Here is a 12,804-nt window from a genome sequence, read left to right as displayed (position 1 = left end):
AAAACTGTTACCAGTTGATGATGCTCATGCTGAGATCATCATATAGGATGAATTATCCTCTGGTAAAATATTTACTCCCAAAATTTAATAGCATCAATCCTCTGATACATGAACCTCCCTGCAAAATTTTAGAAAATTTTGACAAAACGCACAGGAGTTATTAAGATTTAAAGAGTGAAGAAAATCATGCCCTCCCACACAAACACATATATACATACATACATACATACAAACAAACACATAAAAACCTATATATACAAAAAAAAAACTCAAAATTTTTTCATTTTTCAATATTTCAAGGTCCCAAGTCCAAAAACGTAAATACCTTGAGGGATGATTTTCTGACTGATCAATAATCAATAATATGAAATACAGTATTCAGATATTGCCCTCATTGTAGACAATAAAAAACTAGGAACTTGAACTCTAAAAGTTCATAAGAGTAATTGAAGAAACATAAAAAAATTCTTCACTGTTTATTCATGTTTCACCTTGGGGAAAAAATTGTCATTATTAATTTCTAAACTCAAAAACATTCAATCTGACCAGTAAAACTAAAATAATGATAATTGGAAAACTATCAAGAATATCAACATTTCACTAATGGAAATAAAATCAAGTAAGTAAAATATATCACAGAACTGCATCCCTTATTCTATTGCTTTGTACTTTTTATCTGAATAAAAATTTTTCTATTTTTCATATATCTCTGTATGGAGAACTCTCCATAACTTGAACTGGCCATATTTTGGTCCCTTCAAATTCAAGGTTTAGAGGTTTTACTGCAGATAAAATTCAATTATACTGAGAAATCTATTGCACAAATGTATTATTGCAGTTAAACATATCCTCATTATACACATATATCAGTACAAATATATAAAATCAAGAATTATAAAAGTAACTTAGCTGTACTTGGAAAATTAGCTTATCTAAGCACTGATTTGAAAAGATAGTGGGATAGTAAACTAAATTTAAAGGTCAAATATAAAAAAGTTTTTATAAAAATTTTAAACTGTGCATTTTTATTTTCATTATCTTAGTCTGTAAAATACATTATGGAAATTTAATTAACCTTTTCCAAATACAATTCTTTCTTAAAGGTCACAAGTAGTAAAAACTTCTGCAAAATTAGATATCTTGATAATACTTTCTATAAACTGTTACTTATACAGAGTATGAATTAGATTAATGTGCTGTATTGTGTTTACTATTTTTTCCTTACACTGGAAGTACACAACATATGGCCCACAGACACGTGTGAACTGCTACCTGCTTTTGGTAAAAATGCCTATTAATAGGTCCATTCAAACATTAATAAATGTATTAGCATCAGTTTTATTTAAACTCACATAACATATTCAAGTACAATGTAGGTTTACATCATTTAATTTTTACACAAATATTTGTTTTATGCCCACAAGAGTACATTTTAGCTATAATTTGTAGCCCATTTGAAAACATTCTAACCTAATACAGTTTGAAGCAGTCAATGCTTTATAGTTTTGAAAATAACATTTGTAGAAAAACTTGAATGAACTATATCATTAAACTCATCATACATTAAATAACTAAACTGAAAAATTATCAAATATTTTGATAATGATTTTCTAGGGATTTATAATATCAAGTTTTAAAATTTGGGTAATCAAAAATTCTTCTTTGTGTACAGTGTGAGGTAACAAATGAGGAAATTTTATTTAGTTACTTACATTTTGTTTCAGTTATTTTAAGTTTTGGAGTTGAGTTATGATAAACCTTGACTGTTGTCTCATTACTTCCTAGCTAGAAAGAACATCATTTACTTAAGTCCGCAACATTTATGGTGGAAATCTGTTGATGGAAGCCCCATGTCTTTCCATATTGTAGCAGGTGACTAACAAAAGCAATTTTGCATGCATAACAACTGCTACACCACCTTTCATTAGCATCCCAACATCATTAGCTTAATTTACAGTGCTGCTGTGTCAGAGAAGCATAGATTGCAACAGATTGGTAGCATATTGTCTTTAGCAATGAATCCCAATTCTGTTTGGTAATAGATGACTCTACTTTTTGTGTGGACCACTGGTGAGTGTTTCAATCCCATCTTTACTGTTGAACAGTACACTGCCCCACTGATGATGTGCTGGTTTGAAGAGCCATCTTATATGACAATCAGTTGCTCCTAGTCAGAATGCAAGAGATATTGATGGAACATTAGTATGTTTGGGAAATCCTGTGCCCTCACTGCTTTTCACACAAACAGCCATTTTCCACCAAGATAATGCTCACTTGCCTTGCAAACAGTCATTTTCCACCAAGATAATGCTCAGTTGAATACAGCTAGGGTTCTTGGAAATGTCTATCACACTGCCATACTTCCTTGGCCTGCCTGATCTCTAGATCTGTCACCCATCAAGCATTTGTGAGAATGGAAAGGATGTCAGTTTTTGCCATCTAATGAGTCTGAGAGATCTGAAACACAATTTGCACATCTTTTACAGCAGTGTTTCTTAACAGGGGGCCGCGACCCCCCTGGGGGTCCATAGGAAGTTTGCCAGGGGCCACCAAATTATGTAAAATCTCCTTCAGAATATAATAAAAAAAAAATTGATGTATAACCAAATATTGTATTGAAAAGTTAAATAAGAAAGATAAAAGTTTTCGTATTTAGTTTTTTTTATTTATTTCTTCCTACATACAACTTTGTTAGTACAGAAGAAATAAATGCACATATGCTACTTACATCGCAGTATTTACTTCTTTTATTCCAAAGTAATTCTAAGAAACTATTAATACTTGGAATTTTAAAAATAATTAGGAAAAATAGTAGGCTTTGAAAATTTAAATGTTTTTGCTAAAGATATGCAAAATCTTTAAAACAAGTTGTGGGTGTTTTGCTGTAGTAAATGCATAGAGCCTTTACTACATGAAAATGAAAATTAATGAATACACTGTGTACAGTAATTTACCTGATAAGACAGACTTCAGAAAAATACTTTATGAGGCATAAAGCTGTCTTTATCATGAAAATGAATTAAATAAGGATTTTTTTGCCCTGCCAGGGTGTGGTCGAGTTATCTGGAGTGCCGGGTTATTGAGTGCCGAGTTTTCGAGGCTCTACTGTATTCTTAATAATTTGTTAAAAATTAGTTTTTTTTTTTTTTTTTAATTTGTTGATAACCCAAATACATACATCTGAGTTTTAAACAAACTGAAGGCATGGCTATAAGTATATTTTACAAGTCAATGGCCATACCACCAAATTGCAAAAGATACACTTTATTGAGATACAGTGGCTTAAAAATCAATGTAATCACTAGAAATGTGCACCCTCATCTACAGTGGCTTGAAGAAAGAATCAATGCTCATTTTTCATCATCAGTTAGATTCTGTACAATGATGACTACAGCTACTAGATATAAAAAGCTGAAGTAACCTTTAAATTGAATCTAAGAATAAATACACGTAAACCTTTTACAAATTTAAAAATAACTTATTTGCTGGGATTTCAAAGAAATTGTTTATTTTTAATATGAACTACTTACAGTATTTAATATTGTAATTCAGCTGCTTCATTATTTCATTATTAAAATAATTAAAAATAAATACTTTGTAAAATTTTGTAGGAGTTTTTATTGAACATCTCCCAATCCCATTAACTTATGGTTTTCAATGTGCATGTCAATTGTCTTAACTAATTTGGCATTGCCAATCTGTACATAGCATTGACTATTGAAAAAGTGTAATTTTTCAAGTTGGAATAATCATCATTGATGTGTTATATACAGTAAAACTTCATAATTGAGTTATCACAAAAAAGTAAAACTTCTGTAACTGAAACATCTGTAAATTGCATATTTCTTTAACTTAAAGAAAACAAAGTATTTGGTAGGTCTCAAAGGAATAACATAGGAATTTAACATCTCCAACTTGAATTTTCTCAAAGACAAAGGTTTTCATGGTCCTGTTCCGACACCGATTTATGTTGCTTTCAACTTCTGACTCAAATTTTAATATTTATTCTATCCAAAGAGATCCTAATTATTGGATTTCCAAGAAAAGAGTCAGTTATATCTACTGTCCAGCACCCATTGGCAGACAATGTTCCAGTCCAAAGTGAGAAGACTTCTCACTTTCTCTTAACAAGATGTACTTGAAAAGATGTTTGATTCCAATATTTACATAAAACATTTTTCTGAAAGGTGTTACATAAGTGGTTTAAAACAAAAAACAATCAAATTTTGTCTATATAATAGAGGCAAAATACAAATATATTCAGAATCAGTATTTTTCACTCTATTGTTCTCTAACTCAAATCATCTGCAACTTAAAGCTTTTTCTTGCCCTTTGTAGCTTTGAGTTAGAGAAGTTTTACTATACTTGCACTGCCAATAACAATGATAACATCAATGTCAAAAGTATTGTGGTCAACGTTAAAAGTGAAAAATACATCTCAAATCATTATGTGGTTTGTAAATTGCCACTCTGATTCGTGTGACTTTGGAATAGCCAAAAGCAGTGCATTTTATATTAAATGACTTAATATAACTGTTATTGAATTCAGGAGACTGCAGCACACTTATAACATTAAAATGCCTATCCTCATTTGAGGATCCAAAAATCTATTTTGTATTAACACGGACTTCGTATAAACCAGAGGTTCCCAAACTTTTTTGTCCCATAGACCATGTGCTGTTTTTTTCTGTTTTGGATAGACCCCCTAGTGAAGTTTAAAAAGTTTGTTGTTTCACTATTGGTGGTAGGCCAATAATATTAACAAAGTTCAGACAGTTCAATATGCTGATCTTGGTTTGTCAAGAAGACACCTTACAACGAATCGACAAGTTGTTGGCCAGAAGTAACCTTCTTCCGACGGTTGAAGAACAGACAGCGAGACGAATCCAGACTTGACTCGAACTCTGATGCACACTTGAAGATTTACGACAAACTTAGTGTATATCCTGAAGTTCCAAAGCAAACTTCCCGAAGTTCCTGTGCTAAAGTGAACTTAAATCTCCTGCTTCGATATTAACCCTTTTATAGTTGTGGACATCGGGTTAAACGACCAATCAGCAATTACTGGCCGTAGCACTATGCAAATATGCAGCCTGGTGTGATCTTTGACCAATCAGTAATTAGCTGCTCTGTCGGTGGTCTGCTGGTGGTGTGATGATGTGCCAACCAATCAATGGCTATGCATTCAAAATCCAATGGTCATTTCCTCAACTGTCTTTTTGCAATAGCGACCATTACTAGTTCAAAAAAAAGGTGAGAATAGTGTTCTTACATGATCCTACTGTGACACCCCTGCTTTCCTAATATTGATTTTTTTTTACAAATTCATCAACTTTAAATGTATTTTTGACAGCTGACACAGAGCTACTCACTTTGATAGGGTTTACTGTACAGTGGAAAATTTAAAAATAAAAAAATATGTTAAGTTTTATAGTTATACATTTATTAATTAAAATGACAAAATGCAAATCTAGTAACATTTTTGCATAAAATAAATACACAAAAAAATCAATGCTTTTAATGGGAGGGATGAGCCTGATGCTTTGACAGCAAAATTTCAATATTTAGCTCCAATTTAATGAGCTTTAACCTTAAATCTCCTCAGTGAGTGATTTCCAACCTGTTTTGATTTTTGTAAGGAGATTGGCAACCATGCTGAAACTCCTTTCCATAAGGTATGAAAATGGAAAAGCTATCAAAAACTTTCTTGCAATAGTCCATAATGCAGGATATGTAACAGGTATGTCTCTCTGAAGCCAGAATTGCTGGTAGTTCTTCGTAAGTGTTTATTCTGATCAGTTCTTCTTGTAACATGACATCCGTTTCTTCAATGCCAGCATATGGATTGATAACTGTGGCATTACCATAGTCAATACATCTTCAAACCTAGTTGCAAAGTCTGTGTAAAAGACATTTAAATGTTCAACATATGCTGAACATCCTGGCAGTTTGTCTGTACCAAATTGGGAAATGGAAAATTCACACCGTCCAATGTTTTGCTTCATTAGTTTCATTATGGCAAGTAAAGCCACAATGATGGACTTTGTTTTTATCAAATTCACACTGTCACCTTGTAACTGAATGTTAATCTCAATAAATTTAGTAAAGAAATTTGTTAATTTAAATAAGCAATGTCTGGTTTCCATTTGTTTAATTTTTCTTTTAAAATGGGATCTTCAGCATACAAAAACTCTAAAACAGTCTCAAAAAGTGAAAAAATCTTGTCAAACATAAGCCTTTTGATAGCCAGAGTACTTCAGTGTGAAGGAGTAATCGATAAAAGTTCTTGTCACTTTCTTCACATAACTGTGCAAATAACCTAGAATTCACAGCGCTCTGAATTTTGTTTACTGCGTTTATGACGATTTGAAGAGATTGATGCAATCTGTCACTAAGGTTTTTTGCAACTAAATGTTGTCAATGGACGACCCAGTGAATTGCAAACACCCCGGGTACATTTTGCTTTAAATGGCTTATAAAATCACAATAGCGCCCAAACATGGCAGGGACTCCATCTGCTGCTGCTGCTGCTGATATTATATTTGATAAAGAGATTGCTTTTTCCATGGAAAAAATCTCTAACAACATTAAATATTGATTTGCCTTTATCTGTTGTTAAAGTCCTTGCGAAGAGCAGTTGTTCATGGATTTCTTGGTCCATAACAAAACAAACATATGCCAATAGTAGTGCTTCATTACCAGGTAAAGTTGACTTGTCCAGTTGTATGGAGAAATGGGTCATTTGCAGATAATTACACAAGAAGCATTCAACATCATAACTCATTTCATCGATACATCTTTGAACTGTGCAGTGCTCAAAGGAATTCTTTTGAGTATATCATATGGAGGTTTGTGTAGAACAGTTTTTAAAACCTTTTCAATGGCTGGCAAAATTAGCTGTTCCCAGATACTATGCGGCTTTTCTGATTTTGCTGAGTAGTGAGATATTGTAAGACGCCCACAAACCACCATTGTCTCTTTTTGACGTTGAAGCAAACATATTGTCCACTGTGGGTCTCTTCTGAAATTTTTCTTTCAGTGTTTGAAAGTATTTCAAATCTTTACCTGTTTTATCAGGGTGATACCTTCTCAGATGATCCTCCAGCTTGAATGCTTTCATAGCGTCATTGCTTAATACTTTGTTGTATAAAAGTCACATGGGCAGGTGTTTGTCCGACAAATGAGGGAATGAAGTCAAACGTCAAATAATAAACTCTGTACTACCAACACTTTTTTTTTAGATTCAGCCGTTTTTAGTAGCATTTATCTGTGGACAAAAATTAAGCTATTTAAATATGATAATACATAGCAATCAAAATTGATTCCCAGTGTAAAACCTTATTTTAATCTTCAGGGAACTTCTATATAGATTTGATAGAGAGAAATCATGTACAGTTCATGTACAGTACCTATCATAGACCTTGTCTTTAAAGATAGGAAGGAAACCATTAATGAATATGTGTGTACCTAGTTGTAATTGACTTGAATATTGAACAATCTTTACCTCAAGTCATGTTGCCACCTTTTCAAAATTGCTGACCTGGACATTTTAAAATTAAGGTGTTATACTTAGAAATAAAAAAATTAGGTTTTTTTATTGTGAGAAGAAAATAAATATTTTTTTTTTATTAGAAGGTAAACATGTACTGTACATGATATATTATTAAAGTAAGACAATAATCACATGTGGCATATCCAAAAATAATTAATAACAGTCTGATGTCGATATTAATTGCAAAAATAATACATAAAAGTAAGAATGATAAATAATAATACATACCAACATAAATACTATTAAGTTATAAAAGATACATTGTATGAAATACAATACATAATATAAATATGAGACACATGCAATGTCATTTTAAAGCCAAGAACTGAACAATGCACATGACAATTTTAAATCAGTTGGGAACTGTGTTCAAACAAACCTAATATTTGCAAGTTAGAATTTTAAAAGAACATTTCTGTCACTTAGCCTAGCGAAAAGATGGGGATAAGTTTTGGTGGGTGTGTGAAGTTAGTCATTAACCATTAAAATAAAATATTTGCAAATATTTTTATAAATTTATTTTGTTTCATAATAATTTCACAATTTCTACAAAAACCGGACAAATTAATAATTAATCCAGACCATGAATTTAAAAACAGGCTTGTCTGGGTGAAAACTGGCCTGTGGCAACACTCAAGTCATTAACAATGTCTTTATGCAATCAGAGAAACTACAAAAAGAAAATTTTATAAAAAAAAATTACTTACTTTTCTGCCATACTTCCAAACAAGATGACATTAATTCACTTAACTAATATGTACCTGTACCTAGTAATTTATTTATATTTTTGAAAATATTGGCTTAACACTTTTCTTCTCAAAATTCAGAAAACAAATGAACTGTGTTTGTCTCTGACATTCATATTTATAATTGACAAATTAAACAAGTCCATGCAAGCACAATTGGTTCAAGTCTGCCCCATCCTTGCAAAGCTCTGGTACAAGTCTGGAAAAGCATTGCTAGTGGTATCAAATGTGCATGTTTTACAAGTTACACATACTGCGACCACAAAGCAAATAGCCTACTTACACAATTTTATGAAATATACATATAATTAGGAAATTTATAAGTCTATTATAAGAAAGTATTACATAAGTACCTACGTAAGTACTATCTGTGTTATTTCATTTACGGGAAGCCAAAATTTTGGTGACGGCCTGCCTAAATGGGATCCACTCTCATGGACCCTCAAATTTTTTTCCACTGACATGGACCCCCTTGCAGGTTGGAGTCGACCTCTGGGGGTTGATATTGATCACTTTAGGAATAACTGATATAAACCAATAATGTAATAAAAGAATTTGACTGTATATTTCTGTAATAAACATTACAGACACACACATATATATATATATATATATCAGTTTTATCAGTTTAAAGGCATTTTATTTGTTTCAAAATTTTCAATTTTTCTTCAAGCTAATAAACAATGGGCTTTCATTGTTTTGCATCAAATAATGGTTGAACGTTGATACCATCAGATTATTTGAATCATGTCAAAAATAGCAATCAAATCATAATATATAGAAGCTAAATCTTCTAAAAATGTAAAAAAAATAGTAACTATAATGATTAAGAAAAGAAATTTTTATTAAGTTAATACAGCCTACATTTTTATTATCATGTTTGCAAAGTAGGTAATGATTTTAAACTTTTATATTTGTGCATTACTTACGTTAAATTAAACTTAAAGTTGAACTGCCACGTACTGTAGCCAGATGGAGTTCCGCCCTCCTCATCAAGAAATGTTAAACCCAATTGTATAATTTTTAGCAGATCGACATTACAGCGTAACAGCTGGTATTGATATTCAGCACTGCTTTTAAATTCACCTATGGGTCGAGCGACAACACCGGGAAATTCTGTATCCTAAAAAGTTACAGTAAAAGAATTAAGACATAAAATAATTAAGTAAACACTACAAAGCTATTAAAGTATCAGATAAACATTAAAGGAATTCAACTTTTTAAAAATCACTAGTTTTTAATATCATATTGAGTTTCATTTTAAAAACTATTTATAACTTAAATTATGGAGAAAAAATTAAAATCTTAATGTACTTGAATGTTCTGAAGCTTCTCATAAGTGAATCAAAACATGATTCTTAAATAATAGATACAAATTAGAGTAAAATTGTAATAAAAAATTAAAATTGAAAATCAATCCCACACAGATGTTCTTTGAAGCAATTTTCAATTTTTTATTTCCATAATTTATTTACATCTAAAAAATTAAATATAAAATGCATATGTGAATAATGGAAAAATATAACATGAAAATACCTATTAGAAAAAATATTAGTGAATCAATTTATTTATATTTTAATAAAAGAAACATGTAAACATGCTATTATTCAAATAAATAAATTTTAATTGTAATTGTATAATAATGCACCAAAGAAATATAATTCCTTTAATTTTTATTGTAGGAAGAGTGAATACAGGGAATAAACTTACCCTGTAATTGCTATTTTTATACAACTTAATGTCAATTTCCCAATACAAAGTGATTTTTTATTTTAATTAAAAATTTATTTTGATGTATGTATTATTACAATAAATTTAAACTTTAACCTATTAATCTACAATTCTGAAGAGCAACAAAACTGACCACATTTTTTACACAATATTGTTATACTTTTATCCAATGCCATATTAGCTGAAAATATAATTAAATGAAAAAAAGTTCAAGGAAGTGTATATGTCAGATATTAAAAATACAAGAAATTATAGAATATAATATTAATCTGTCCACTAATTAGCATTTAAAAAAACTGGCACACCATTAAATTTTCTTGATAGTCAAGACATAAATATAATAGGAAAAACTAATTTCATTTTCCTTCTCATTGTTAAAAATTGTATATAACAAACCTATACAATAAAAATTACCAATTCATTTAAGAATATACTAATACAATCCAGAAGTACTCAACAGAGATAAATTACAAATTTACTACACCTGTGCATTTGCTGAAAGAAATTTTTTTATTAACAAATGTTTCCAGCCTACTCCCAGAGGTCATTATCAGGTTTTTAAATCCATTTTTATAAAATATTCCAAAAATAGAACATTCCATTTAAATTTTAACTTTTGAAGTATTCTAAATACAAATTTAAAGTTAAATGAATTACCTTATATTTTTTCATAATTTATTTATTTAACAAAATACAAACAACAATAAAATTACAAAAAAAATATAAAATACACTATAACACAAAAGCCAAATATGATTATAGGGGGATACATAATTCAGGGTATTTATGTCCTAATCTTTTTTCAATGATGTATTTCCAAGCTGAAGATAATGCATTTGCATCCCTTCAGCTTGAATATACTAACTATATGAATTAAATGCAACTGTTATTAACTTCCATTGGCATATATTTGTAGTAGTAATTACAAATCAACTTAACAATATCTATATTTCTCTGTACTTATTATTTTAAATTTCATATTATAGCATATAACAGCAATTTCAACTAATTTTATAAGAATATATCACATAAAAATTAAATATCACAGAGAAATCTACATTTGAGTGTAATCTATTATGATTGCTTCAAATAAATAAGTTGTAAAATTATTATCCAAATTATTAGAAAACAATACTAAATGCTGGTTTGTTTCCTTTATGTGCTACAAAATTATTACAAATACACCATTAAATTTCTCATATCTCTGATTCCAAAGATTAGCCATTTGCCAGACAGACTGGTCACATGTAATAGTAATCTATCAACAACCTCTAACCCACTAATTATACACCTCCCATGTGTCTAAAGCAGTGTTTTTCAACCTTCTTGAATATGCGACCCCTTTACAAGTTTAAAAAATTCTGGCGACCCCCCACAGCATATTAAAACTATGTCAGTGATTTTAAAAACTACGTATTTAATTTTCTTTCTGTTGAGATTTAAATATCGATCAAAAAACTAATTGTACTGTAAAATAAACAGCTTTCTCACTGAAATTGTAGTTTTTTTTATTGTAGTGTAGGACCTACAAACACTTGTCTTTTTCTTTTACCCGCGACCCCCCGTGTATGGCTTTGCGACCCACCTGGGGGTCGCGACCCACAGGTTGAAAAACACTGGTCTAAAGTATACCTTGGACTGCTAGATATTTTATCTTGGATTGATATGGACTGGTGTTTACACTTGACATCCCACTGACACACTGTTAAGAGCCATAGCTAGGGTTAAATTTAAGCAAAATAAACTAAGAATAACAAAAAATTGTAAAATCACCACCAACAAGTGTAGTCTAAATAATATAAATTATTTGTGGCTATCCAGTAAACTAATCTGGTGGCCACAGGAATTTCAAGTTCTTTCATAATTTTGTTCTGATCAGAGTAGGTGCCAGACATCAGTTGACAGAAATTCAGAGGTGTAGTACCTGTACTATCATTTGTGAAATTTAATATTAAATTAGTTTAAGTGACAATTTCACAATTGAATATCAAAATTAAATATCTACTTGAAAACAATTTTTATTCAATGATAAACATTGAATAATTTGCAATACATCAAATCATAAATAAAATGATATTTGATTAAAACTATTCTGGAGTTCTCTGTCTTTTGTAACTTTAAATATCAAAATATTAATTAAAGTAATAATTTTTTCATTCAAAATAAAGAATTTTAGCAAATTTAAGTTTGATAATTGTCAAAGTTCATTTTCATGTTTTTGCTATTTTCCTCAGTGAAATTTTTGTTAACAGTATCAATGATGTATAGTTAATTTGTTGCAGAGCTAGCTCATTTATTACTTAATAATTCTGATATCAATAACGTCTAAATTTATGTTCGTTTTAATGATTTGTCAAGAAATATATCAACGTACAGTTTTACTATAAGAATTAAGTTCTACTTGAATATAACTTATTTCTTTTTCTAATTTTATGAAAACAACTTCACCCTTGACAGCTTACCAAGAGATAAGTGTTTAGAGATAGAAATGAGCAATGGAATTTATGTTTGATGATCTGCAACCATACATCAGATTCCAAGTGTTGCAAGAAACATCTATGGTACAAGAACTTTCTGAACCAATTATAGATATATTTATAAAAACTCACATCAATGCATTTTTTATTATTTTACCTTTGTAATTACTATATATTACTATTTCAACTATTATTTGTTGTATATATTAATTTAAATATATTCTATATTTAAATTTAAGTGTGATTTGCTAACCCTGAAGATGAATTTGTAATTACTTGAAAATACTCACTTGTTTTA

The 12,804-nt window shown here is 30.0% G+C and overlaps 1 protein-coding gene across 1 annotated transcript in view; it reads right to left on the bottom strand.

Annotated features, from left to right (window-relative positions):
• LOC111638164 (CCR4-NOT transcription complex subunit 7-like) overlaps window positions 1-12,804 on the bottom strand; it is a 46,730-nt gene that overhangs the window by 17,811 nt on the left and 16,115 nt on the right. The window contains exon 4 of the mRNA XM_023383821.1: window positions 11,810-11,958. Within this exon, the coding sequence (XP_023239589.1) occupies window positions 11,810-11,958 (149 nt within the window). The remainder of the gene's footprint in view (window positions 1-11,809; window positions 11,959-12,804) is intronic.

The sequence above is a fragment of the Centruroides sculpturatus genome, unplaced genomic scaffold (genome assembly GCF_000671375.1).
Source record: "Centruroides sculpturatus isolate CEXI.00-Female unplaced genomic scaffold, Cexi_2.0 scaffold895, whole genome shotgun sequence".
Classification (NCBI taxonomy): Eukaryota; Metazoa; Arthropoda; class Arachnida; order Scorpiones; family Buthidae; genus Centruroides; species Centruroides sculpturatus.
Note: the sequence above shows the minus strand (reverse complement) of the source record. Positions and strands in the feature narration are given on the sequence as shown.